Below are 25,252 nucleotides of genomic sequence, written 5' to 3'. Positions count from 1 at the left end.
CTTATAAAGGCATCCAGACCCCACACAACTCCAATGGGTATCCAGACCACACCCACAGCTCCTTATATGGGCATCCAGACCACACCCACAATGCCTTATATAGACATAAACAAACTATACTGTGTTACATTTATGAAATCAATGAACGACTGCAGAGAAAATGAAATAACATTTGTGCATGCAACAAAACATTTTTAACTCCGAAAATAAGACGCCGGGTTGAAAGTTAAGTAAAATACTCAATGTCTATTTGAGTCATTGTAGTAATGTAAAAAAAACGGCAAACTTAAATTATCCACTGGCAGCAAACAAAAATGCTGTCCTCTCTCTGCGTGCCGTCATTTTTTTACTGGCGCCGTGCAGTCAGCTGTCAAAAGGTTCAAGAAACCGCACACTGGTAGGTGTCGCACATTGAAAGTGGAAACTCTCCACAGTGGGGTGCCACTAACGTTTAATCTCTGCTCCAGAAAGACGTTCTAGAGTCTAAACCAGGCCCTGTTTTAGCCACCCTTTTAAAAATAAACACTGTGTCAGACACATCTCTGGAAAAGACAATTAACACAGTCCCAGGACTATACATCCAGTCTATTCATCTATTTTATCTAATGTCTCTAGTGTGAAGTGTCTCATTGTGTTTGTTCCATGACAGAAAAAATGGAAATCACATGCATATGTTGATTATATTGTGAATTCAGAATAACATATCAGGGCAAGTCTGTGATGCGTTATTCTCTTTAACCACAAGAGCACAATTGGATGTATTTAGTAATTACAATCAGTAAAGGTATAATATTAATTATTTTTTAAGGTGCAATATATATCACACACACCAAAAACATTTTGTCCTGAGAATCTAAGAAAAAAATTATTCTGACTTTTGTGTGTGTTTCTGGACCAACGTTGAAAATTGTAAATAGGACATAAATAAAAAAATATAAAAACTAGAATAAATAAAATATTGAATAGAAAGCCATTAGTAAATCATTAAATATGTCTAAATAATTAAATAAAATATATCTTAGAAGATCAGTAAACAGAAAGGTTTTCTAGTCATTTCTCTGGAAATAATATTCCGGACTCATTCACCCAAGCCTTCGTGTTTCATCGGATTTCTTCGGTCTCTTCGTGCACGTCTGTTTCCGTGAGAGTCACCGTCTGCCGCTGTGACGTTACGGAGGGTGTAGGGAACAGAACGGATTGGGTCGCAGCCCCCGTTCCGCGGCCCCTGCGCTTTCTCGTTGTGTTTGGAAACCCCGTAGCGCCGAGTGTTAGCCGGTTAGCGCCAGCACCGACGCCATTTCCAGCACCGTTTTCGGGACGGTTCTGCTCGGGTTCTGCCGAGAGTTTCTCCCCAGAATCAGGTTCTATTTCGTGCTCACGACGGGACCGGGTCTGCGTGGTGGTGTGTGTCGAGTGTGTGTGTTTTTGGTGTAGTTTCTGTGGTTGTGTGTAGGTCTGAAGGCCGCGCCGCGTTCCCGGAGCCTCGGTACGGTGTGACGGCGAGAGCCGGACTGAAGGAGCCGAGCTTCGGTTCTGTTCCGAACACAACTGCAGGACTCACTCACACGGACCGAGTAACGTTACCTTCCTGTTGTTTTGGACTGTGTGGACTCTGTGTACCGGACTGCGAGGCGGGTTTATCGGACCCGGGACTCTGCCCATAGCCTGGACTCACTTTGGAGGCTCTCGGGCTGTGATTGAGCTCTGGCCTGGGTCTGGAGCTCCGATACCGGCCCAGGTGTGGGACTGGTGCTGTCGAGCTTTGCGATGGCCCGACTCCCGGCTTGCTGCTGATTGTTTAGCGCTGTATAAATTCTCTCTCTCCCTCTCTCTCTCTCCCTCTCTCTCTCTGGGTTTGATTGTGTGTTGGGCGTTTGGCTGAGGGGAAATCTGTGTAAAAATGTCTTGTGTTCACTATAAGTTTTCCTCCAAACTCAACTACGACACGGTGACCTTCGACGGGCTCCACATCACGGTGTCCGAGCTGAAGCGGCAGATCATGGGCCGAGAGAAACTGAAGGCCGCGGACTGCGACCTGCAGATCACCAACGCTCAGACCAAAGAGGGTAAGCGCCTTCGCTTCTTTTAGGGCCTAAAAGACCCATGCTGGGCCTTTCCCGTCTGCGTTCTGTTTTTGTGGGCTCAACAACAACATTACAGGAGCAATCTGTGGTGTTATATCTTCTAAATTACAGCTTCAGTGCAGCATTGTGTGGATCTGCTGCTCTGTCATAGGAAATTAGACCTGTCACAATAATCATGTTATTGGTTTATCGTACGGTATACGGACACGTCCGCAATGACTGCCACTGACCTCAGTGTTTTGCTTTGTGTGTGTTTACAGAGGTTTAAACCTCTCCAATGTTTTTGCCGCTCGCTCTGTTCTGCATTTGCTTAAAAATGGTTTAATTTTATGTTTTAAGTAGTATGTTTAAACATTTGATATTCAAATGTCTGAATGTACTTTTATTTTAAAATTTCACTGCTCTTTAAAGGGATCTATTTGCATTAATAATAGTATTTTCAAGAAGCCAAATCACTTATAATTGTAATAAACAGACAAATTATTATGCCATGATTATCATTATTATACTGATATATGAATAATCTGTGACATAAAATGGTCTTAAAATTGTTTATCACAATTATTTCTGGAACAATACATATACAACTGTTTTAGGCGCCTCTCGGTCTGTTCTGGGCTTGTTTTACACAAAATAATAGATTCCAGATTAAAGCTGGTGTCTCGTGTGTTAATCTGGTAAAGACTGATTTAAAGGTGCCTCAAAGAGTTGGGTTTTGTTTGTTGTGCGGCACAAATTTTACAGAGAGGTGTTTATAGCTGTGCACTCACTGAACCGCTGCCGTCAGTTTTCTGGGTGAAGGGCAGTGTGCGGTTAGAGACGCGGGTGTGCTTCTGTTGCTGTTTGTTCAGAAAGTAACGTGTTTTTCTCTCTGTGTCACGTTTTTTCTTTTAAACCGAGATTAGGACGCATTTGTTTTCAGATTATACTGTATCTGTGTGTGTGTGTGTTAAATCCTCATTATGTTTGTTTCCAGAATACACTGATGATGGAGCCCTAATTCCCAAAAACTCCTCCGTCATCATCCGACGGATTCCAATCGGTGGAGTCAAAGCCGCCAGCAAAACCTTTGTCATGTAAGTTTATTTCTGCTCCATAATCTCCTGTGAGCTCTTTGCACAGACCGTGCTCTCCCAGTTTCTGGTCCTGCTGAATGTATACATACCGTGTTTTTGGGTCTGTTTTAAAGCGGAGGATGTAACTCAGTGGTCACCAAGCTTTTTTTTTCTTTTTTTTTTATGTAGAAGAACCCCTTTTGAAATCTGAACAAATGAAAGATCTACCGCAGCGTAAACACGGCTCAGGCTACAGTAACAAAGCTGTGTACGTGCCTATTGCCTCCAACAACTCTAACGATGTTACCTATTGATACCCGTCCCACAGCAGCTCTGAGCAGGCTCAGACCCACAATTCTGAATGTTTTTGTGTGTTTTTCATGGTAAATCTGTTTTCCTCCGAAGCATCATACAATCTGAGCTCAGGGGTCTATAACAGTATACGCTGAGTCAGATTTGAGAAGAAATTGTAAATTCACAATAAACTATTTATTATCACTGCAATTACCTTATCTTTCTCCTTCTGCTCATACTTATTTTGGGAGCGTGTTCTGATTCTTACTGTTTTATTGAGGAGGCTGTGTTTATAAAAGTACACTGTGGTCGCACCCAGGCAGCGCATTTCGACAGAGCCCCGGGGCACAGTGCGACCCTCGCTATGCTGTAATCTGTCATCCACATGAAATATTTAGTCACTGTCTGATTAAAAACACGTATCTCCACATTTAGTGGTTTTCACTCATTAATCTGCCTGGTCACAGTGGCTAATACCAATGACCAATGAAAAGCTGAAAAATCTGTTTCTTTAACTGGTTTCTCCATTGGCTGCTAGACCTCCATCAAAACCACATATCTCCCACTCCCCCGTTCTCCTGGCGCTCTTTGAGCGATTGTGCTAAAGTTAACAACTGATCTCACATTTACTCTCATGAAATATTACAGTGGTGTGACTATAATTTGTGAGCTGTACTGGGTGTAAATGGCGTTATCTGTGGTTTATCTTTACTGTTATCCTCAGAGAAATGCAGTCTTTTCCCGCTCCTGGAAATATATCTTTTTGGAGATGCGTGTTTAAATCGGACAGCGACGATATCTATAAAATCTCCCGATTTGAACCCGAAACCGTCAGTGGCTCGGACAGGGACAGAGACATAGCACTGGTCAGAGACGCTAATTTGCGCGTCATATTTGCAGACACACACCCTGTGCGACGGTGGCAGTGTATCTCTCTGATTAACTAGGTAACAAACCACGGTGATAACGTAAATGTGATACTGAAGCAGCCATGTTTTGTGGTGATTGACTCGCATGGTCTTGGAGATCGACCTGTGTGTTTTGATCGACTGGTTGGTGACCGCTGCTGTAACTGATGGTGAACTGATTGTTAAAGTGGGGAGTGGTTACTAACGGCCTTCTGTTTGTGTTTGTGTTTCTGCAGCGATCGCTCCGAACCCTCGGGATCTTCAAAAGCCGTATGTAGCACCACCTACATTTCTTTTTGCCTCATTCACATCAACACACACTCTATCCCCTCAGCCCCCCCCTCCCCTCCTCGGGCCAAGGTCCTGCTCATGGCGGGAGGGGTGGGTACTGTTTTACGTTTGTTCACAAAGTGATGAGTGTGTGTTCTGCTCTGAGATCGGTACAACTAAGGGTTCAGAATTGTACGTATCAATATGTTGTTATTGATCATATTGATCAGTCAGGAGCGTTGAACATGATCAGTGTTCTGATATTTTATTTATTTATTTTGTATACATTGTTTGTTTTCTGAATAAAAATGTTGTTAATTTATTTGAACACCTGACATCACACAGCGTCAGTGTCTGAGAGAGAGTGAGAGAGAGTGTGTGTGTCTGAGTATGACTAAATATACACAGCAGTATTATAAATACACAGCAGGTTTCAGGTGGTTATTCCCCAAAACAGGGTTTCAGCTCAAAGTGCAGTGTCCAGTAAAAACACTCTCTACTCTCTCTGCTTTAGGCTTAACTCTGGGCTCTGGTTATAGAAATCCTGCCTTGTGGAATATCCTTCTGTATGTGAGGATGTGCGTGTATGTGTGAGGGGGTGCATTCCTGTGTGTGTCCATTTTAGAGCTGATCATTTTAGGGCCATGCTCGAGTTTTAAATCTGTTGAAGAACAGTGTCAAATAATTTGCAGAGAGTCTGGTGTTTTATCATGTGATGTTCTTCAGTGTATTTTTACTTACTTTTATTTATTTACAGTTTTGTTAGGTTTAGTGCTGCTTTTTCAGACGAGGATTAAACCTAATAATTTCAGACTCAATGGACAATTGCAGTTCTGAGCTTAGGTTTAAGCCTGGACTGGAACCCGGTCTGGTGTTTGGTGATGGTGCCTGGAACTGCTGAAAAATACAGCCTTGTTTAAGTCAGGTGATGTTAACTAAAGTCTTAGTGTTGGTTAGTACCTTGACTGATGTAATATCAGTGTTATTACTGTATTTAACAATGTACTTCCCAATACTAACATTACAGTAGCACAGCTGAACTATTAAATATATTTACATTTGGACATTAGAAGCATTAAAACAAAGCATATTGATGTTTTTGGATGAAAACCTTGTTCTTTTTTTTTTTTTAAGTCTCACTTTGAGCTGACCGATAGAAATAATGCAGAGTTAAACTTAAAACAACAAAACAAAAAATAGAGATTTCAAAATAAACAAGCCTGATTGTTTAGTATAGATAAAAGACGCCACCGCCCTGGTCTGGGGCTACAAACGGCACTTTTACAACAACAAGGAACTGGTTCTGTTCCTGCTCCAGAACCTAATTTGGAACTGTTCTGGGCATTTACACTGACATAAACAGATACCTGAATCAGAAAAGTTAGTTTCCAGCTGGAACCAGAGAACAGTGGGTTCTTCAGCAGGAACCGTGAGGGCATCCATGGGTGAGTGGATATAAAGAAGCTCCAGAAACAGCTCAGCGGCTGAAATAAAGCCTGATGGCGTAGTGGGGCTGGACGGTCTTTTACAAAGGCTTATAGAGAAAAATTAAAAGGAAATAAAACTGGAACCTGCTTCGTCTGTGTGGGTTTCTGGGACTAAGTCGTCCAGAGCCGTGGCTCTGCGTTGGTTACTTTACGCCACTGTTTAAAAGCTCAGCATCACACCTCGGAACTCTGCGTCATTTACACTGTTCTGACGCTTTCTATTTATCTCTGACTCTGGAGCTGAATTCAGACACAGCCCTACAGTGCCCCCCACTAGTTGCGTATACTCTGCTCCTGTGGAAACATGGGGTCGGATCACTTAGAAACAAGGTTGTAAGAATCAGGAACAGAACCAGAGTTCTTTTTGCTGGAAAAGCTTTAATAGAGACCCTCAGGTTAAGAACCCTGGCTTATATATGATATCAAATCAAATCAGTGAACATCTGTCTCAGATTTATACACAGTACAACAAGCGGTGAAATGCTCTGACTGCACCTCACATGAGAATTAAAACATAAAAACATAGAGATTTTAAATTAAGACTGAAGAGTAAGAGTTAAAGCTTTCAAACTAAGATATAAACAAGGAATAGAACTAAGGGAAGTGTGCAGTATGTGAAAAAGTGTGGTATGATTTATAACGTTTCATTAAAGCAACATTAAGTTGTATTTTTACCATCAAATTCCAGCTTCAGAATCATTGTGATCACTGTAATAGGGAGAGCAGAGCCTCAGTCGCTGCTACTTCGGGCTCAGCACTGCAGAAACTACACTATGTAAATTTTGGAGTAGGGTAAATAAGGGTAAATCTTATTTTTTCCTGACTCTGGTTGTAAAGATGAGTTTTTAATCTGAAACTGTGGTTAATTCTCTCCCAGTCTGTTCCCTTTGTGTTTTATCAATAACTAAGTTTTGTTTTTAATGGAGTTTATTCTGATTATTGATAATTGACTCAGTTTTTCAGAGGGTGGGTGAGGTAATGTTCTTAATGCTTCTGTAAATGTATATAAACGTTAATCGCTGTGTACAAGGTATTTATGGTTTCCATAATTAATCCCATGGGTAATTATTATGTCAATTGTGGAAGGCGTGTGATGCCCGATGCTGTATGGTGCACATTTGTGTGAGTTCTGTACAGAAATGTGAAGTATTTTGATATATCCATTTCTTTGTGCTGATTTCCTCTCAGTAATGAAATGTCAATCCTGTGTAATGTACTGTTTGACTAATGTTTGTTTGAAAATGTTATTTTTGACAAATAACTTTGATTTTTGTGATCTTCTGTGAAGCTGAACTGATTTCCCTTCGTTTGTTTTAAATGTTGAAGTTTGCTCGTCCTGAGTTGAAGGTGATTGAGCTGAGTTTAAGAATGACAGTATTATAACTTTCTGAATTGTGCCTGTATTTTGAGGGCATGTCTCAATTCTGTAACGCAGATATTTCACCACTTTTGGCACCGACCTTTCAGCTCCTCTCATTTTTTAAATGAGTGATTTTTGTGACTATGTCACGAGTCTCTCTCAGTATTTGTTGTAAAATGCTGAACACAAGCTTTTGTCAATAAAATCCCTGCGTTTAAAGTGTCTTGACACCATTCACGAGGCCCTGTGTGTTCACTTCTGCAGACGTTTGGTTCTGAGAACATTCTCCAGGGGAAGAATACGATGTTGTTTAGTTTAAGACCCATTTCCCTCATTTTCTGGAGAAAAAAAGGACTGATGTCTATTTCCACGACTCAAGCTGCTTTACAGTGATGAAAAGCTGTTTCATTTTTTGACCCCACCCACTTCTTTCCTATTGGCTCCTGCTTTTGTACTTTGCAAATTTGTGATTTGCACCAAGTAAAACTTTTCACTCTTTCTCCTGCGTAGTTTCTCTTTTGAAGTGCGCTATTTTATTAATTGGATGAGTTTAATTCTTTATCGGCGATGATGCGTCTACGAGGGGCTGTTATTATAGATGAACATATTTTAATAAATTAGGTAATAACATTTGGCATGGACAACTTTTCCTCATCTGAGTTTAAATGTGAGTTACCTGAATTCAGGAGACACCCTTCACACACCTTTGTGTTTTTCTGTCCCTGATCTAAATAAACGTCTAAATGTATGAATATTTCGTGGTAAACTCATGGTAACAGCTTATGCTGCGTTCAGGAGCTCATTGGAAGGTTGGATGTAGCATGTGATGGTTAAGTAGTACTTCTTCACTGCATTCAGGCTCTTGGCTGAAGATCCGCCCGCTGTTCATGCCACAAACTCTTTGTTAGCAATAATCTGATCATAATATTTGACATTTATTTTCAGAAAGTGCACACAATGAGATGATTCCGATGCACATTTGTCGTTTTCTCCTGGGGAAGATGTAAAAGGTGGCAATATACTTCACATTTCGTAAACTCGTTTATCATCTAAAATCCAGAGGTTACCAGCCATAAATACGACTCTGTCCTCCATTTGGGTACAGTTTACAAGTCGGAAATATGGTATTTCCTAGTTTCCGATATCACTCCAACGCAGCATAAGCTATGACTTGGCAGTGCTTATAGCCAGACTTGATGTAAAAAGGGATCCAGAAATATAGTTCCTTAAGCTTGTCTAATATTTTGCCTTTAGCTTCCATGTTAACTACACGAAAAGGGAGATTTTTGAGGCACGCTGCTATTTTGCGACACCACAAATTCTTCATTAATTATCTGATGTATTTTTATTCATTCACAGATTATAGCAGACTTTGGTGTGAATTACAGCAGCTGTTTCAGAATCATTCTGTATTTTTACACTTGATGTGCGCGTTACAGCGTGTGTGAAAGGCTATGCAGACGAAGGTGGCAACGTTCTGCTCACGCAGCGATGTGGCGAACAGTGCTCTAACTGCATCTTGTGTAAAATGAGGGTCAATTTGTGACTTTTTTCCGTTTAAACCATGGAAGCTTAAATTCTCAACGTTTGTTTTGTAAATAATTTTCCGACTGTGATTAAAGCCCATGTGTGACTCTAAAACTGATGTTCAGTCAGTGGGGGGTATAATGCTGTGAAGTTGAATGTCTTGTACAATAAACCCTGTTTGTCCAATTGTGTTTCCTTGCGAACAGATTGATGATTCTCCCTCCATTTCTCTGGCCCAGCTCTCTAAGGTATATATATTCCTGCAAATGCAGCTCCTTCTCCATCTGTGTGTGTTTGTGTGTGCGCGCGCGCTTGGGGTAGAGAGGATAAACCATGCTCTGGGGGTTAGATGTAGCTGATGAACCTGGTTGTCTCTGAATGACATGCTGCTCTCTGTCCTCACCTCTGTGATGTTTAATGTGTATTTTACATTTACATTCATCATTGTGTTATATTACATCTGTAGCTACATATGTTGATAAAAATGTTGTAAATCAAAGGGTCTTTATCAGCAGCCTCCACAGTTTTAGGGCCCAGTGTAAACCTCTGAGCAGCTGATGGCAAATTTTTAGTAGTTTACTGTAGAAATACTGTGTGTACAGTGCAGTAATAGCTTTGTTTGGCTGGTAGACGATTACAGTGACGAATGCTCCGTTTCATTTTATATCATCACCTAGCACAGACCCTAGTACTGGGTTTTATTAAATTAACTTCTACATATATATATATATATATATATATATATGGGAAATACCAGTTGTTTCATGTTTGAATAATTTATTAAGTGGATTTATAGAAAAGCTTAAGAGTTTGACTTAAATTTGCCTTTCAACACGAAGTTCATTGCTGATAGGAGATATATATATATATATATATATATATATATATATATATATATATATATAGCCTCTCCTATATATATATATATAGGAGAGGCTGTTGCCACTGTGTTTTTAAAAGCAGGATGTTCCCTGTAAACACTGCCCTGAGCCCTGACATGCTCTTTTCCACTGCATGGTACCATCTCAACCCTGCTGCAACAAGGAAGGAACAAGCTCGACTGATCTGTCTGAACTGATGACGGAGCTGTGTTCAGTCCCCCCAAAAAAAACAGCAACACGCCAATACACCATGAGTAAACACTGCTTAACATTACCGCCACCGTTGTTGTGGTTCACAAAGCCTACAGCTCCCCTTAGAGACAACACCAGATACATTCCAGGGGGCAGGGTGGGCTGGGGCTGTGGGAGTGAACCTGAGCTGAGGGGAGCAAGTACCATGCAATGGAAAAGCACTGTTTATATATTTTCACCTGCCTTATATTTATATGGTTTAATTCTTGCTGAAAAATCCTCTGTAATTAAATTGACATTGTGATTGTTATCATCTAGTTATGAATAATGAGCTGTGAGATTCCTGGAGCTGTAAAGAAGGCAGTGTGTTCCTCAGTGTGGAGGGAGTACCCCGAAAAGCCTCTTTGCTCTCTCTTGAACCTGATGAAGAACGGAACGCTTTTTAACACTTACTTTTACGGATTTTTCCCCTCGCCCTATGCCGCTGAAGATTCTCGTTTGATTTTTTGTTTTTAAATATTCCAAGATGTGGACTGTTTCCCACTGTTCTCTCATGTTCCCTCTTATGGACATTACGTGGAAGACCCTGGGCCGATCGCAAGTGTGCGGTTCTGTTTCTTTGGGAATGTCTGCTGTGATGTTGTTTTAGTGAGAGTTAATGGAAATGGGTGAATAAACGGACGCAACTGCTTTTATGTAAAATCGACTGACGCCTGTTTTAAAGCTGTAAATTAAACCCAGAACTCCTACAGAACTCTTAGACCCTGAGCAGCAGCTCTGGAAACACTTTTATTGTAGGGGCTTTCGTTATTTTTGAGTAGAATTAGAGTGGAGCCTGTTTTTATTTGAATGTGCTTTGTTTCTAAACACTGTGTGCAAATCACTGATGAACTTTTTTGTTTGTTTGTTTGTTAAGAAGATGTAGGATGCTCCAGAAGTGTCAGTGAGGGGGATTTTGTCTGACAAAGCTGGAATACCCCTGAGCGATTTACAAATATTTTTTGTTGATTTTTGAGTTGAGTTTCCTTCGTTTCCTCTGCGCAGTTATGTTGAGTGTAATACAGTGAGATGAACACCAGGTTTGCACATATCAGATTTCTTTTGATGTTTTAGTAAAATGTTTAGTCAAAAGTTAAACTGGTAAACTGTAAACACCATGTTCAGTATTGTCATCATTATTGTTCTTTTAAATATTATTTAATATTATATATATTAATTCATTTATAACGTGGCAGGTGCTTGTGGTTTTATTTAGTAGTTGTTAGGACTTTGTACCAAAGGGTCTGTAGTGGTGTGGTTACTGAGGTCAGGACTCAAATCCCTTTCTCACGCATAGTAGAAGACTCATTTTAACTTAGAAATGTCACAGAAACTTCACTAATATATTCAGGGATATTCTCCTTTCCTGTGTGCACCTGTGTAATCCCTGTTTTCCATCGTTTTGAGCAGGGCCTAACAGCCAGCAGTGCTCTTAAAATAATAAATTTTAATAATAGTAATAATGGTGATAATGTTTCTGAACAAATTAATACCGTCACAACGGAAGGCTCGCGGTACTCCCCGACCACGAGAGGAACTCCGGAGGAACGCCAGGACGCCATCTCTTTACAGCTTCGGGAAGAGCAGCAGTTGATCCTGACCTGGGGTTTAGACTTTGTGTTTAATCTGTGTTTAAACCCTGTCAAACAGACCGCTAATCTCGCCGAAGCTAACGCCTCAGAGGAAGACAAAATAAAAGCCATGATGTCTCAGTCCAACCATGAGTATGACCCCATCCAGTGAGTATTACATTCACTTCACTTTAGATCAATTTAGCCAGATAAGTCCAGAGTTGAGCTTAACCTTGTGTTTGACTGATCAGGCTAAAAGGAGGAACCTGATAAGTTTCTGAAGCGTGTTGTTTGTTTGTTTGTTTGTTGTTGTTGTGTTGATTGTAATAAGTGTGTGTTATTCATTCCCGTGTTTTAGCTACACAAAGAAGCTGGTGGGCCCCCCCCCTCCGAACTACACCTGCTTCCGCTGTGGAAAGAACGGACACTACATCAGAAACTGCCCCACCAACGGGGTAAGTGGGCTTTCATTACTACCCTCTTTACACTGGGGTTATTTTTAATTCTTTATTATTGTTTTCTTTTCCCTCTTTAGAATGGGTTTATAGACTTTTGTCTACTATGTATTTACTTTACCTTAGTTTTGGACTGTCATATATTTATTGAACCTTTTGAATATTTCATATTTCATAGTTTCTGATAATTCTTCAGTTTATTTATTTATTTATTGGGAGTAATTTAATCCTTTTCCTAAAAAAGATGCTGGACATTGAGATCCTCTGGGATCATTACAGTGATCAATCAATCTATCTATAAAAGAATTAAAAAGATGATTTCTCAATGTGTCTCAGCAGTGCAGACCAGAAAAGTCAGGAGCAAGGAACCAATGGACAGATGTTACATATTTGGAAAAAATGTTACAGTAAAGAATAAAAATAAGACTGCAGTATGTCACTGAAATTTTAGGCAACAACATTAACAAGATTAATATTCCTATTATTTAAATGGCGCAGTACAAATGGGTTGTGTGTGTGTGTGTGTGTATATATATATATATATATATAAGACTATTCAGAGAATAAAGAAGTTTTGTATGTATATATTTGTTTATAGGGTCATCTGATTGTGATTTATTACAGTAAACAGGATCATTTCTAATAGTTTGTGTTATTTACACATGTTGTATACATATTAAAGTGCTGTGTGTTATCTGAGTTATGTTTTGAGAGTATTTTATTGAGGGTGTGTATTTGTTGTTTAATCGTGATTTTTGTTGCTGTTAGCAGGATAAAAGTTTCGAGAGCGCCCAGCGGATCCGGAAGAGCACTGGAATTCCGCGCAGCTTCATGATGGAGGTGGACGACCCGTCTATGAAGGGCGTGATGCTCACCAACACAGGAACTTACGCCATCCCGACTATCGATGCGTAAGACCCGCCAACATAAAAGTCCCTAACACTCCCCCCACCCCCCACAAACACACACACACACACACACACACACTCACTCTACAGCTCTTTTATATAAACACACATTGTATATATTACACTCCCCAAGCATGAAGGCACAGTGTGTGTTTTAGGGGTTACACCTCAATGTGTTGTGTGTGAGTATCTAATTGTGTTTTTCTGTTTTGTTTATTGCATTCACAGTGAAGCGTATGCAATTGGAAAGAAGGAGAAGCCTCCGTTCCTCCCTCAGGATCACAGTTCCTCCTCCGAGGACGAGGACCCTGTCCCTGATGAGCTGCTTTGTCTGATTTGTAAGGATCTGATGACGGATGCTGTGGTCATTCCCTGCTGTGGAAACAGCTACTGTGACGAGTGTGAGTACAGAATCGTTCCTGTGGTGTGTATTACAACTCTTTATACAGCTGCTGTGAGGAGTGTGAGTACAGAACCGTTCTGTGGTTCCTGTGGTATGTGTGTTTTTGTATGGGCTCCCTCTGTCCCACTGGCTCCCTCTGCTGGTATCGAGAATAGTTTGGTGACACTCACTGAACCGAGAGATCACCTGAATCAGGTCTGAGCAGAAAAAATTACTGCCCCCTGCTGGACAGTGCCCATCCAGGGCCAGATTAAATTCTGATATTTATAATAATGTTGTTTTCTGCAGGTATTCGGACGAGTCTGCTGGAGTCTGAAGAGCACGTGTGTCCCACCTGTAACCAATCTGAAGTTTCACCTGACGCTTTAATCGCCAACAAATTCCTGCGCCAGGTGAGACCCCCCCCACACACACACACACACACACACACTCCTGCTGAAGTCTGACTTTCACATCATCCCCACAACCACATTTCCCTGTGGATCATAGAACACGAGCACAATACACCTAAAATGACAATCATCCAGAGTACACCACACTGGACATAAATGTAGAAAGTAAGATTATTTTTTAAGCAATTAATAAAATAATAAACTGTATAATGCAGAAGACCAAGGCCGCGTTCACACAGCAGGTAAAAGCGGCCCAAATCTGATCAAATCTGATTTTGTTATTCTGCTCTTCACACACTATAATGTGACCTATTTCTGACACCATTGTGAACGGATCACACTCCTAAACTGAGCCCCACGCCCAACAGGACCATGCTTCAGGAGCTGAGCAGCAGGAGAGATCTGTCTGTTTCACGCAAAGCATTTCATTTTCAACTGAAAAATAAAAATATACAACTGATAAAGAACTAAAAGAAGCCTCTCTTGTGTGTTTTCTTTTCTCATAACTGAGAGACGAGCCTGGATTTTCATTTCTCAATATTTTTACCAAATGAAAAAGCTTTGACGGGCATCTCCACATCCTGTACGCCTCAAAACGAGTTCACAGATCATTATCAGCACTGGAGTGACATAAAGTCACATGAATTCAGATCTGACCGTTCACACAGGATTAGATCTCAATACACAAATGAAAGTGACTTATTTTAAAAATTCAGATTCAGTAGTCTGATTTGTGCTGTTCACACACCTCACGTCTGTGTCACATCCAAAGAAACAGATCGGATTTGGGCCATTTTCACCTGCAACGTGAACGCAGCCCAACCCTAAAGTGAGTGCACTTCAGTAAATTTATAGCAGTAAGGTAAAAGCCATTAAAGAGTCTGGCTCTGTATCTTCTGCTGCAGTATTTTTTGGCTGAATGTAATATGTTGTGTGGTATTTTAATTTAGTTATTGTAAGAAAATTCCTTTATAAAATATCACTCATACAGGGAATATCAGCTCAAAGTGCTTCACATATTGCCATCAAAATCTGAAGATCTACACAGTAACTGACGATAAACCCTTCAGCCGCCTTTGTTTACAAGTAGAAAGATGTTAAATTCAGTGAAATCCAGAGAGTTTTTTTTATTATTTTAAAGTCCAGCAGCATGTGTCTGAATTAACTGCAATTCTGTTATTTATAAATTGATATTTAATTATTGCTTCATAAGAGTGTTAGTGTCATGGTACTTTGTTTTGTGATGCTTTAATGTTGAAGAAGGTTATTAAGCTGTCACACAGTGCTAGTGTTTGTGTGTATTTTAACAGTAGAAATTAATACAAAGGACGATTAAAATCGAGTCTGAACAATCGTTTATCCTTCTGTATGTTGTCCGAGTTAATGCAGTGGGTATTGTGCTGTTTTTAGGCTGTGAATAACTTTAAGAATGAGACGGGTTACACTAAGAGGATGCGTAAATCTGCTGCCCCTCCTCCTGCCCCCACCGTTCAAGCCCCGCCTCGGCTCCAGCGCCCCGTCCAGACCCTGAGACCTCCCAACTCCCGGCAGCAGGACCCTCTCTTAGCCAACATGCCCCGCCCCCTGGCTGTGGACACGCCCCCAGAGGCAGCAATCAGCCCTGCCCAGACCCCATCCACGGCAGCAGCCACGCCCCCAAGAGGTGGAGCTCCGCCTGGACCTGGGGGAGACAGCCCCAAACTCTCCCCACCACAAAACAACAACAAACAGGACGAACCTGCTGTAAACAAGTAAACAACTGCTCAGCTTTTCACTGCACTTTTACATTACGTTGTTTTAGCATTAAACTTATTTACAGCTTTGGATTGAGCCAAATTTAAACAAAACATACAGCACTCTATTTTAATATTTTTTATATATTATATTTTCTTTAACAGAAGTGTGAGGAAAGCTTAGCTGCTTCTGTCTGATTGTTCTGCTCTGTGTCATCAGGAATATTCTCTAATAAATAAGGATGAATGGATAAATCTGAAAATATTTTTACTGTAGATTTTTGTTGTATTTTTTAAATAATAGAAATGTGTTAAATAGGAATGTGACTTGTTCACCTTATTTGTGAGCTACTAATGAAATAGGTTTGAACCATTAAAAGTGCCTAATTTTTAATAATAAACTAACGATTATTAAGCAATTACAGTTGTAAATTAATTAAAATGACAAAAGGAAGTTTGCATTATCTTTTGGGGCAGTTTTTTCATGATTTGTGTTTTATCTCTTTGCAGAGAGCCGGAGGTCCACCTTCAGACGAGCACGAGTCCCGCTGAGACTCCACACCCAGCTCCCATTATCCCAAAGGTGCACAGTTTATTTTTTGTGCATTTAGTTTTTTAATTTACACACTAAAATCATTAAGATGATCTTCTTATTTACAGTTAAAGTCTTACTAACAGAGCCTGTGTTTCCTTTTTGTGTCAGGGCTACCATGTTCCCGTTATTGGACAACCCCACTCCCTCCCGCTGCCCCTTCCCCGGCCGGGTGAGACACGCTCCACACACTCACGCTGTAATATAACAGTAAATCCTGAGTTGCTCAGAAATTGTCAAAAGTCAGAGTTTAGAAGACATAGCAACAGTTGTCAATAATGGCAATGTCAGCCATTTTTTCCACTGAACTGTTATACTGACCCCCTAGTAGCCCAAGTTGGCCGTCTCCACGTCGGGGACCCGGTCTGTGGAGAATAAACTTGTTCATACAGAGAGAGCAGTGTAATTCTTCATCAAAGTCATTTTCATCCACAAAAATGTAGACCTTTTCTATTGGTCCGTTCACTGTGAAAATGTAGCTGTATGTCTTTTTCAGCGCCACAGAGACCGAGCGGGCAGAGACCGGGCGGATCACGGCCTGGCTGGGACCCGTAAGTTTTCCTGTGTTTTACCCCTTCACTTAAAGATGATTCCAGACCCGGGGTTTTAGGGATGCTTTGGACAGAGCTGGAATATTCACAGTCTGATAAATTTAGCCCCTTCTCTGGACTGATCCCGTTTCACCCAGAGCTTATCTCTCTGTGAAAAAACACTGCTCATGAGTGACAATTGGTCTGTTCCACACAGGCCGGAGATGTACACAGGCTCCACCGGTCTAACATGGTGAGAGACGGTTCTCAGACCTGTGTCTCAGTCCCTCGTCATAGCCCCAGACTATAGTTTCAGGGAGGGTTTGACCTACTGTGTTCTCACAAAGAGATTCAGAACAACATCTAGAAACATCCAAAGTCGTCTTAAGGTTTACATTTTTGATTATAATGATATAGGCTTCCCATTAACATTGATGTGATCTGAAATAGAACAAATGTCCACTAGAGGGAATCGGAGAGCACAGAGTTGTCTAAGTTATGTAAGATATTTAATTGTAAGCACACAGTGAAGGATTTCCAAATAAACATATTCATGTTCTTTCTCCAGGCCCTCGAGCCGTAGTCGGGCCCCTGAAGAGCGGCCACTGAGGCAGCAGGTGACCCAGGTTCAGGCTCCGCCTCCTGTTGTGCCCCAGGTGTACGTTCCGCCCCTGTTCCCCCCCCCTCAGCACACGATGCCCCAGCCCCCCAGTAGTGTACCCCAGCAGTACCCCATGCAGTTTCCTCCGGGGCAGCAGCCTGCTCCTCCCTACAGCGTTCCTCCTCCTGGGTTCCCCCCAGCCGGTGTTCCAGCTAACGTCCCGGCCCCATGGGTTCCCCCGGGCACACAGCCGGCCCTGCCCCCTCCCCTGCCCTCCATCAACCCCCAGCCCTTCCTTTCCAAGGAGGAGTTCTACAGGCAGCAGCGCAGGCTCAAGGAGGAGTAAGTACACACGTTTGCTTTTTTCTTTTTACTCTTATTTATGCTCTTATTTATCCACACGCATTGTGTCTGTTTTGCTGGGTTTAACCTCATTTTTGCGCTCTCCCACAAACACGGGTCCAGCGCTGTGATTGGACAGACTCAGACTTTTGCACGTACTATAACGAAAGCTTATGCATATAATTCTTGTAGAAGAGGGGAACAAAACTGAATTTAAACCACTGCAACATCTTCAAAAATACATTTACACTGTGTGTGACTTTAGTGACAGTAATATACCTGTACAGTACCTTGTTTCTAACATGGGTTGGACATCTGCGAGTGATGGCTGAAACACTTCACTCACTTCACGTCTGCCACATATTAGTGACTGCCGCTTTACTGTCCATTTTATTAATGACCACCACTTCCACATGCTCCCTGCAAACTCGCCAAATACAGCGGCCTGGTCAGGAGCCCCCCACATCAGGAATCGAGGCAATGGGGCTGCATTATTGTACGTGAAATGTAGAGATGTCGAAAGCGGGATGTGCACGTTTGTATATCGTGCACTCATAGAAACATAACTCCAAATACAAGCGGTTTGAATGCATGAAAACAGTATTTTGCAGTGTTTGTTGGTTATTTACAATGTGCACATCACTATTTCCAGAAGCAAAGACTGTAAACAGTTGATTTTATTGGAGCGTCAGGATGAGAAAAACACTGAGTTAAGTTCGCTCTCCTGACTTTTGACGCTTGATAAACCTTTTGGTCTAAGGCCGACTTTAGGCAGCAGTCAGAAAACTGATTTGGAGGGCGGGTGGTGTCTTGTTTCACAGTGTGTGGGTTGGTGGGCTCCAGATCCACATTAAATTAGATCACAGTAGATCTTAGTGTCTACTGACTAAGTCTTTAAAAACATTTTGAGAGATTAAACTGTATAGATTAATAGGTATTATTCATGAGTGTCAGACTCTGTCCTGACAGGCCACAGTTTAGCATTCTTCCTTGTGAAACACAGCATATTCCTCTCCTCGGCTGAGTAGCTTCATTAATTGATCCCCGAGTCTTATTCGTGGGGAAATGCTAACCTCAGCAGAGCTGTGGCCTGGAAGGAACCCAGTTTGGCACCTCTCATGTTTGTCAGGGTGTGCAGTTTTTTTAAAAAGGGGTTTTCTCATTTATTTTACATGTACTTTCCAAAGAGAGGCAGTAAAATCCTTTCTGTATCTCCTTTGAAAAGTTCTAACTTGCAGTGCACACTTGAGGTTTTGAAAAATGTGAAGGTTAGAAAACTGATTCCACTTGCTGTGTTTTAACTGTCAAGTTTTATCTCCTTCCTGTTTTCAATAAATAGTCCCCACTGTCGATTCGTTACCAGGGAGAAGTCGAAGCTGGAGGAGTTCACCAATGACTTTGCCAAAGAGCTACTGGAGTACAGAAAGATCCAGAAGGAGAGGAGGAGGTCCTATTCCAGGTTTGTGTTTTATAAACACCATTTCCTCCACTTTTTTCTCAGCCTTGGTCCTGGAGCGTTGAGGCCAGCGCAGTGTAGTTTTTCCAGATCAAAGGATGGAGAGAATGTGACTGAAAATTCCTTGTCATCTGTTTTCAGCCAGAATGAGAGTTGTGGAAGCAAAAGATAAATATCCCTTTCTTTTTCTGAAACTGAAATCAAGGCAGGTTTGTTTGAGCATAGGTAAGGCCAAGACTCCAGGACCGAGGCTGAAGGCAGTTTTGAAGAAGCACGGCACAGACGATCTGATAATCTCTTGTTTTTTTCCCTCCAGGTCCAAATCTCCATACCGTGGCTCGTCGTACAGCGGTTCGTCTTACTCCTACTCCAAATCTCGGTCCCGTTCCAGATCCCTTCGTTCCTACTCTCGTTCTCTCAGCCGTTCCCGCTCCAGGTCACGCTCTCGGTCCCGATCCCGGTCTCGGTCGTACTCTCGCTCTCCCTATGCCCGAAGGGGTCGGGGAAGAAGTCGAAGTTATCGCTCCAGATCCCGGACGCCTCCTTACCATCGATCACGCACTCGTTCTCCTTCCTACAGAGGACGGGAAGGAGGAGTGAGCGGTATTTATCGCTCCCGCTCCAGATCGCCCCACTACAGAGGCCACAGCCCAGGTCTAAAGGTCCTGCCTGGCTCTCAGATGGAAGTGGACCGAAAATACCCGGTCAGATACAGGGAGATTCCTCCTTATGACGCCAAGGCATACTATGGAAGAGCGGTGGACCAAAGTGACCCGTACGAACGGGAACGCTACCGGCAGTGGGAGCGAGAGTACAGAGAGTGGTATGAGAAATATTTCAAAAACTACGATGCTCCACAGAGCAGTCAGATCAGGGGCCGTGGCCCTGGCAGAGATCAATTCTCTCCTGAGCGCTATGCGCCTCCCAGACCCAGAGACAACTCCCCCTACTCTAGGGGGCGGAGAGAAGATTTCCCTTCTCATGGCCAGGGACATGGCATTGCTCCCAGGGGCCGTCCATTGACTTACCAAGAGAAGTGCGCCGAAAAGTACGGCCACCTCCACGTCAACAATGCAGGAGCCGGCAGAGGCTTGAACAAAGAGCCTCCAAAACCCGCTAAAGACCGAGAGCCCAGCACCGCTGTAGACAAGGGACTGAAGCACAAGAAGCACAGAAAAAAGAGAAAGGGGGAGGACGGAGACATGTTCAGCCATTCCGACTCCATGGATGAGTCCAAGAAAGACGAGAGGAAGGGAGACTCCATGTTGATGAACTCCACTCGTGATGATGCCACTCCCGTTCGAGATGAGCCCATGGACAGCACTGCAGTGCTCTATAAGAGCTCCTCGGACAAAGAGAGAAAGGACAAGACGAAAAGCAAAGCTGAAAAACCTATACGCAAGGCTGAGGGCAGCGTGCCGAAGAAAGACGCCCCCGTGAAGGCCTCCAAACTTCCCAGAGAAAAGGAGGCAGAAGCAACCCGAGACAAAGTCGTGCCCCCAGAACCTGCGATCAAGAGAATCAAGGAGGAGCCAGCTCAGAAGGCTGAAGTGAGCAAGCCACAGTCATCCGAAAAACTCATGCTTCCTCGCAAGCTGATGCAGTCCAGACCCGTCAAAGTCCACCAAGAGCAGAAGCCCATCAAAGATGATCCTAAAGTCAAGAAAGATCCCGTCAGAGACTCCGCCAAACCTGAAAAACTTCTCGTTAAAGATGGGAAACCCAAGCTGGAGAAGCCTGTCAAGGCTGAGGAGAAATCAGTGAACAAAAGTGAATCAAAGCTGGAAAAGAGGAAGAGAAAAGATGACAAGCCACATTTGAAGGAACCAGAGCTCCCTCCCGTCAAATCCCCAAGGGTTGAAGTGTTGGAGATGGTCAAAGGTTCTCCTAAACCCAAAGCGAAGGTGGAGAGCGAGAAGCCGGTTGAGAGAGAGAAGCCAGCCATCCCTTCCCTGATGGACATTAAGCCTGAGCCTGTTAGGAAGATCAAACTCAACCGTGAGATCGGAAAGAGAATCTCAACCGAGAGACTCGCTGATGACTCTGTTCCTGGCGCGGGGAAAATCAGATCAGACCAGAAACCTAAGTCCAAAATGCGCCGGAGGGTACACACCACAGATGGGTCCGGATCCACGCTAGTCGATTACACCAGGTGAGAATACTGTGTGTGATTAGGTAGTAAATTTTCACAGGTAATGCTTCTGATGTTGAAGTGTGGTTAAGTTGGTTAACTAGTGGCACTTTTCCACTGCATGGTCCCGACTCTATTCTCTTGGTCCCTGGTAGGTTTTCCACTCCCACAACTCCCTCTTGAACATTAGGCTTTGGAAACCACAAAATCGGCGCCGGTAACGTTAAGTGCTGTTTACTCATGGTGTATTGGCTGAACACGGCTCTCTCATCAGTTCAGACAGATCTGAAAAGTTGGTGATGGAAAGTTGGTGCTGGACGTCTGCATTGCGTGGCATAGAGTGACAACTCTCTCTGGGCAATCATCGCCCTGTAAGGTTTACACGCCACGGTTTAGTCCCTACAGAGAACAGCGACTAAGCAAGAATCTGCTTCCAGAACCAGGACCTGATTTACCTGATGGAGAAGGAAGGAGAAAAGTCGAGTTGAGACCCTGCAGTGGAAAAGTGCTATAAGACATCCATTAATTTTTAGTGATTACTGCTTAAGAGCTAGTTGGTATTTAGTTCGGAAGTTGTGTCTCTGATGGAGAAGCAGAATGTTCTGTTATACTAACACTTTCTCTTTCACAGCACAAGTTCCACTGGTGGCAGTCCCATCAAGAGACACCAGGAGGAGAAGCTGGATCTGAAGAAAACTGTGGTGAAGACCCTGGAGGAGTACACCAACGACAGCTCCACTCCGGCTGAGGACGAGATCGTTATGATCCAAGTGCCTCGCTCCAAGTGGGAAAAAGAAGACTACGAATCTGAAGACGAGGATTCCAAGGCCACAGCTTCCTCTGTGGATGCAGGCCTTCCTGCTGCTGTCTCTGCTCCTGCCATGGAGAACTCTGCTCCAAAAGCCAGCGACAAAGAGTTGGAGAAACCTGTTCACACCTCTAAAGACACGCCTGCTGAGGCCAAACCTGCCAAAGATCCATCGTCCTGTGAGATGGAGACAGACCGGGAGAAAGAGAGCGAGAGGGAGCGAGAGCGAGTTAAGGAACGAGACCGAAGTGCCTCAGATCGCGACTCCTCGGACAAGAGGAAAACCATTACGGCTAATTCAGACAGAGGGAGTGACCACGGCAGTGAGAGGAGCTCTTCTTCACAGTCCTCCAGAGACAGACCTGCTGAAAGATCTGCTCCTGTTTCCAGGAAACCCCCGAGCAGGGAGCAGAACCCAGTCAGCAGCGTCCCTGAACATAAAGACCATAGGACTAGTACCAGAGACCATTCTGATTCCCGACCGAGAGGCGGGAAACCGAGGGAGCCCCTCAGGAGGAAGGAATCCCCACCGCATCCTCCTCCTGCCAGGGGAAATAAAGACCGTGACACCCACGCCGAACCAACTAAAAGAGCTCCTGCAGTTTCACATGAGACAAAAAGGATGGAGAGCAGCACTTCTTCTTCTGAAAAACGATCCACATCTCAGGTTGTTCCTGAGGCTAAAAGGCCTGCCTCCCAGGATCACAAGGTGGAGAGGCCGGCACAGAGCGCGAGACACGCCGAGGCCCGGTCGGCGAAGGACAAGGAGCACTTGGCACACAAAGCCCCTCACAGGACTCAGTCTCCGGAGCACAGAGCCGAGGCAGAGCGTTCCGGTGCTCCCGCCGATCGAGATTATCCTAAAGCGAAACCTCCGTCAGTGAGATCCACGAGGCTTTCCTCAGACCTCACGCGAGAAACAGACGAGGCGGCATTTGTCCCAGATTACAGCGAGAGTGACAGCGAGACCTCCGACCCCGAGGGAAAGGTGGAGCTCAGGGAGCAGGGACAGGACAGCAGTGTGAGCCCTGCCCACAGTGCCAGCCCCTCAGGAAGCCATGCCCTGCGCTCCTCCCCCAGCTCCCCTGGTAGCCAGGACAGCAAGAAGAGGAAGCGAGACAAGGACAAGAAGGAGAAGAAGAAGCACAAGAAGCACAAAAAACACAAGAAACACAAGAAGCATGCCAGCAACGAGTCAGAGTCTGAGCCCAAAGGACAGAAACACAAACATAAGAAAAAGAAATCCAAAAAGAGCAAGGACGAGAAGGACAAGAAAGACGAGAGGACGGGTGAAGAGCCTAAGGAGAAGCCTCCCATCTGAAGACTCTCAGACTACTTTTCTAATGGACCTTTGTGGTGCAGCAAATAAAAATAAAATACATTTCAGCATCGCAGAGGCCATTCTTCAGACTGATTAACTTCCGCACTGACTCTGTCTCTGTCCGGAAGACAGCTTGGGAGGACACTGGAGCTTTGCCATGTCTTTTTTTTATTTTATTTTATTTTTTTTTTTGTACATTGATTGTGTTGATTTCTTTTTGGTTTGTGATGGTGGCTGGTGTAGTTTTGCGTTGCTCGGCTGTAGATGAGGCACTTTAGAGAAGCGTGGGAAACGAATGTGACGGTGTCCTCTCATACCTCAGAAAGAAACATATCAGAGATAAATGAAGACGGCACGGAGACGTTGGCCCGTTTGTGTTAAACTGGATCTTATGCTGTTAAAGCCTGGGGGCTCATAATGATCTGCACTGTGAATATTTACTCTCGAGTTTTTATTTTACATCACGTTGTCTCAATGGTTAATTTAAGACACCAGCTGGAACAAAGAAATGTTTTGTTTTTGAGAAAATAAAATTCATCAGAAGCGCAGTGTGTTGGGTTTTGTGTCTCTCTTAGTGGGACTTCACCGTTCCCTCACTGTCCGCTCTCTCGGCTGCACTGTCCTCTCTCTCTCTGCGCCACTGTCCCCTCTCTCGGCTCCACTCCCCCCTCACTATCCCCCCTCTCTCTCTCTCTCTCTCTCTCTCTCTCTCTCTCTCTCTGCTCCACTGTTCCCTCACTGTCCTCTCTCTCTCTCTGCTCCACTGTTCCCTCACTGTCCTCTCTCTCTCTCGGCTCCACTGTCCCCTCACTGTCCTCTCTCTCTCGGCTCCACTGTCCCTCTCTCTGCTTCACTGTCTCCTCACTGTCCTCTCTCTCTCGGCTCCACTGTCCCTCTCTCTGCTTCACTGTCTCCTCACTGTCCTCTCTCTCTCGGCTCCACTGTCTCCTCACTGTCCTCTCTCGGCTCCACTGTCTCCTCACTGTCCTCTCTCGGCTCCACTGTCCTCTCACTCTCGGCTCCACTGTCTCCTCATTGTCCTCTCACTCTCGGCTCCACTGTCTCCTCACTGTCCTCTCACTCTCGGCTCCACTGTCTCTTCACTGTCCTCTCACTCTCGGCTCCACTGTCTCCTCACTGTCCTCTCTCACTCTCGGCTCCACTGTCTCCTCACTGTCCTCTCTCACTCTCGGCTCCACTGTCTCCTCACTGTCCTCTCACTCTCGGCTCCACTGTCTCCTCACTGTCCTCTCACTCTCGGCTCCACTGTCTCCTCACTGTCCTCTCACTCTCGGCTCCACTGTCTCCTCACTGTCCTCTCTCTCTCGGCTCCACTCCCCCCTCACTGTCCCCTCTCTCGGCTCCACTCCCCCCTCACTGTCCCCTCTCTCGGCTCCACTCCCCCCTCACTGTCCTCTCTCTCTCTCTCTCTCTCTCTCTCTGCTCCACTGTCCCCTCACTGTTCTCTCTCTCTCTCTCTCTCTGCTCCACTGTTCCCTCACTGTCCTCTCTCTCTCGGCTCCACTGTCCCTCTCTCTGCTTCACTGTCTCCTCACTGTCCTCTCTCTTGGCTCCGCTGTCTCCTCACTGTCCTCTCTGTCTCGGTTCCACTGTCCCCTTACTGTCCTCTCTGTCTCGGTTCCACTGTCCCCTTACTGTCCTCTCTCTCTTTCTGCTCCACTGTCCCCTCACTATTCTCTCTCTCTCTCTCTGCTCCACTGTCCCCTCTCTCAGGACCCCCACAGAGCAGGTGTGATGTTGTGGTGGATCATTCTCAGTGATGCAGTGACACTGACGTGGTGGTGGTGTGTTGTGCTGGTGCGAGTGGATCAGACACAGCAGTGCTGCTGAAGTTTTTAAACTACTCAGTGTCACTGCTGGACTGAGAATAGTCCACCGACCAAAAACATCT

The 25,252-nt window shown here is 44.0% G+C and overlaps 1 protein-coding gene across 4 annotated transcripts; it reads left to right on the top strand.

Moving 5' to 3' along the window:
• The first annotated feature begins 1,250 nt into the window (after positions 1-1,250).
• On the top strand, positions 1,251-23,882 carry rbbp6 (retinoblastoma binding protein 6). 4 transcript variants are annotated; one of them, XM_066643049.1, is made up of 17 exons: positions 1,251-2,066; positions 3,061-3,160; positions 4,578-4,611; positions 9,192-9,233; positions 11,748-11,836; positions 12,027-12,123; positions 12,895-13,034; positions 13,260-13,432; positions 13,723-13,826; positions 15,237-15,577; positions 16,070-16,142; positions 16,263-16,323; positions 16,648-16,702; positions 17,250-17,624; positions 18,988-19,083; positions 19,397-21,232; positions 21,843-23,882. In XM_066643049.1, exons 1-17 carry the CDS (start codon positions 1,901-1,903, stop codon positions 23,338-23,340), a joined length of 5,280 nt encoding a protein of 1,759 aa, XP_066499146.1. In that variant the 5' UTR covers positions 1,251-1,900; the 3' UTR covers positions 23,341-23,882. The 4 variants fall into 4 exon arrangements, with proteins under 4 accessions (XP_066499146.1, XP_066499144.1, XP_066499145.1 ...); XM_066643047.1 differs by having other exon boundaries at positions 18,964-19,083; XM_066643048.1 differs by having other exon boundaries at positions 12,892-13,034.
• The last annotated feature ends 1,370 nt before the right edge of the window (positions 23,883-25,252 follow it).

This window comes from Hoplias malabaricus, chromosome 13 (genome assembly GCF_029633855.1).
Source record: "Hoplias malabaricus isolate fHopMal1 chromosome 13, fHopMal1.hap1, whole genome shotgun sequence".
NCBI lineage: Eukaryota > Metazoa > Chordata > Actinopteri > Characiformes > Erythrinidae > Hoplias > Hoplias malabaricus.
Note: the sequence above shows the minus strand (reverse complement) of the source record. Positions and strands in the feature narration are given on the sequence as shown.

Coding starts and splice junctions, on each gene's coding strand:
- rbbp6 (XM_066643046.1), top strand. CDS start 1,901: ATGTCTTGTGTTCACTATAAGTTTTCCTCCAAACTCAACTACGACACG. Junction 16,703..17,249: donor TCACGGCCTGGCTGGGACCC/GTAAGTTTTCCT, acceptor TTCTTTCTCCAG/GCCCTCGAGCCGTAGTCGGG. Junction 21,233..21,842: donor ACGCTAGTCGATTACACCAG/GTGAGAATACTG, acceptor TCTCTTTCACAG/CACAAGTTCCACTGGTGGCA.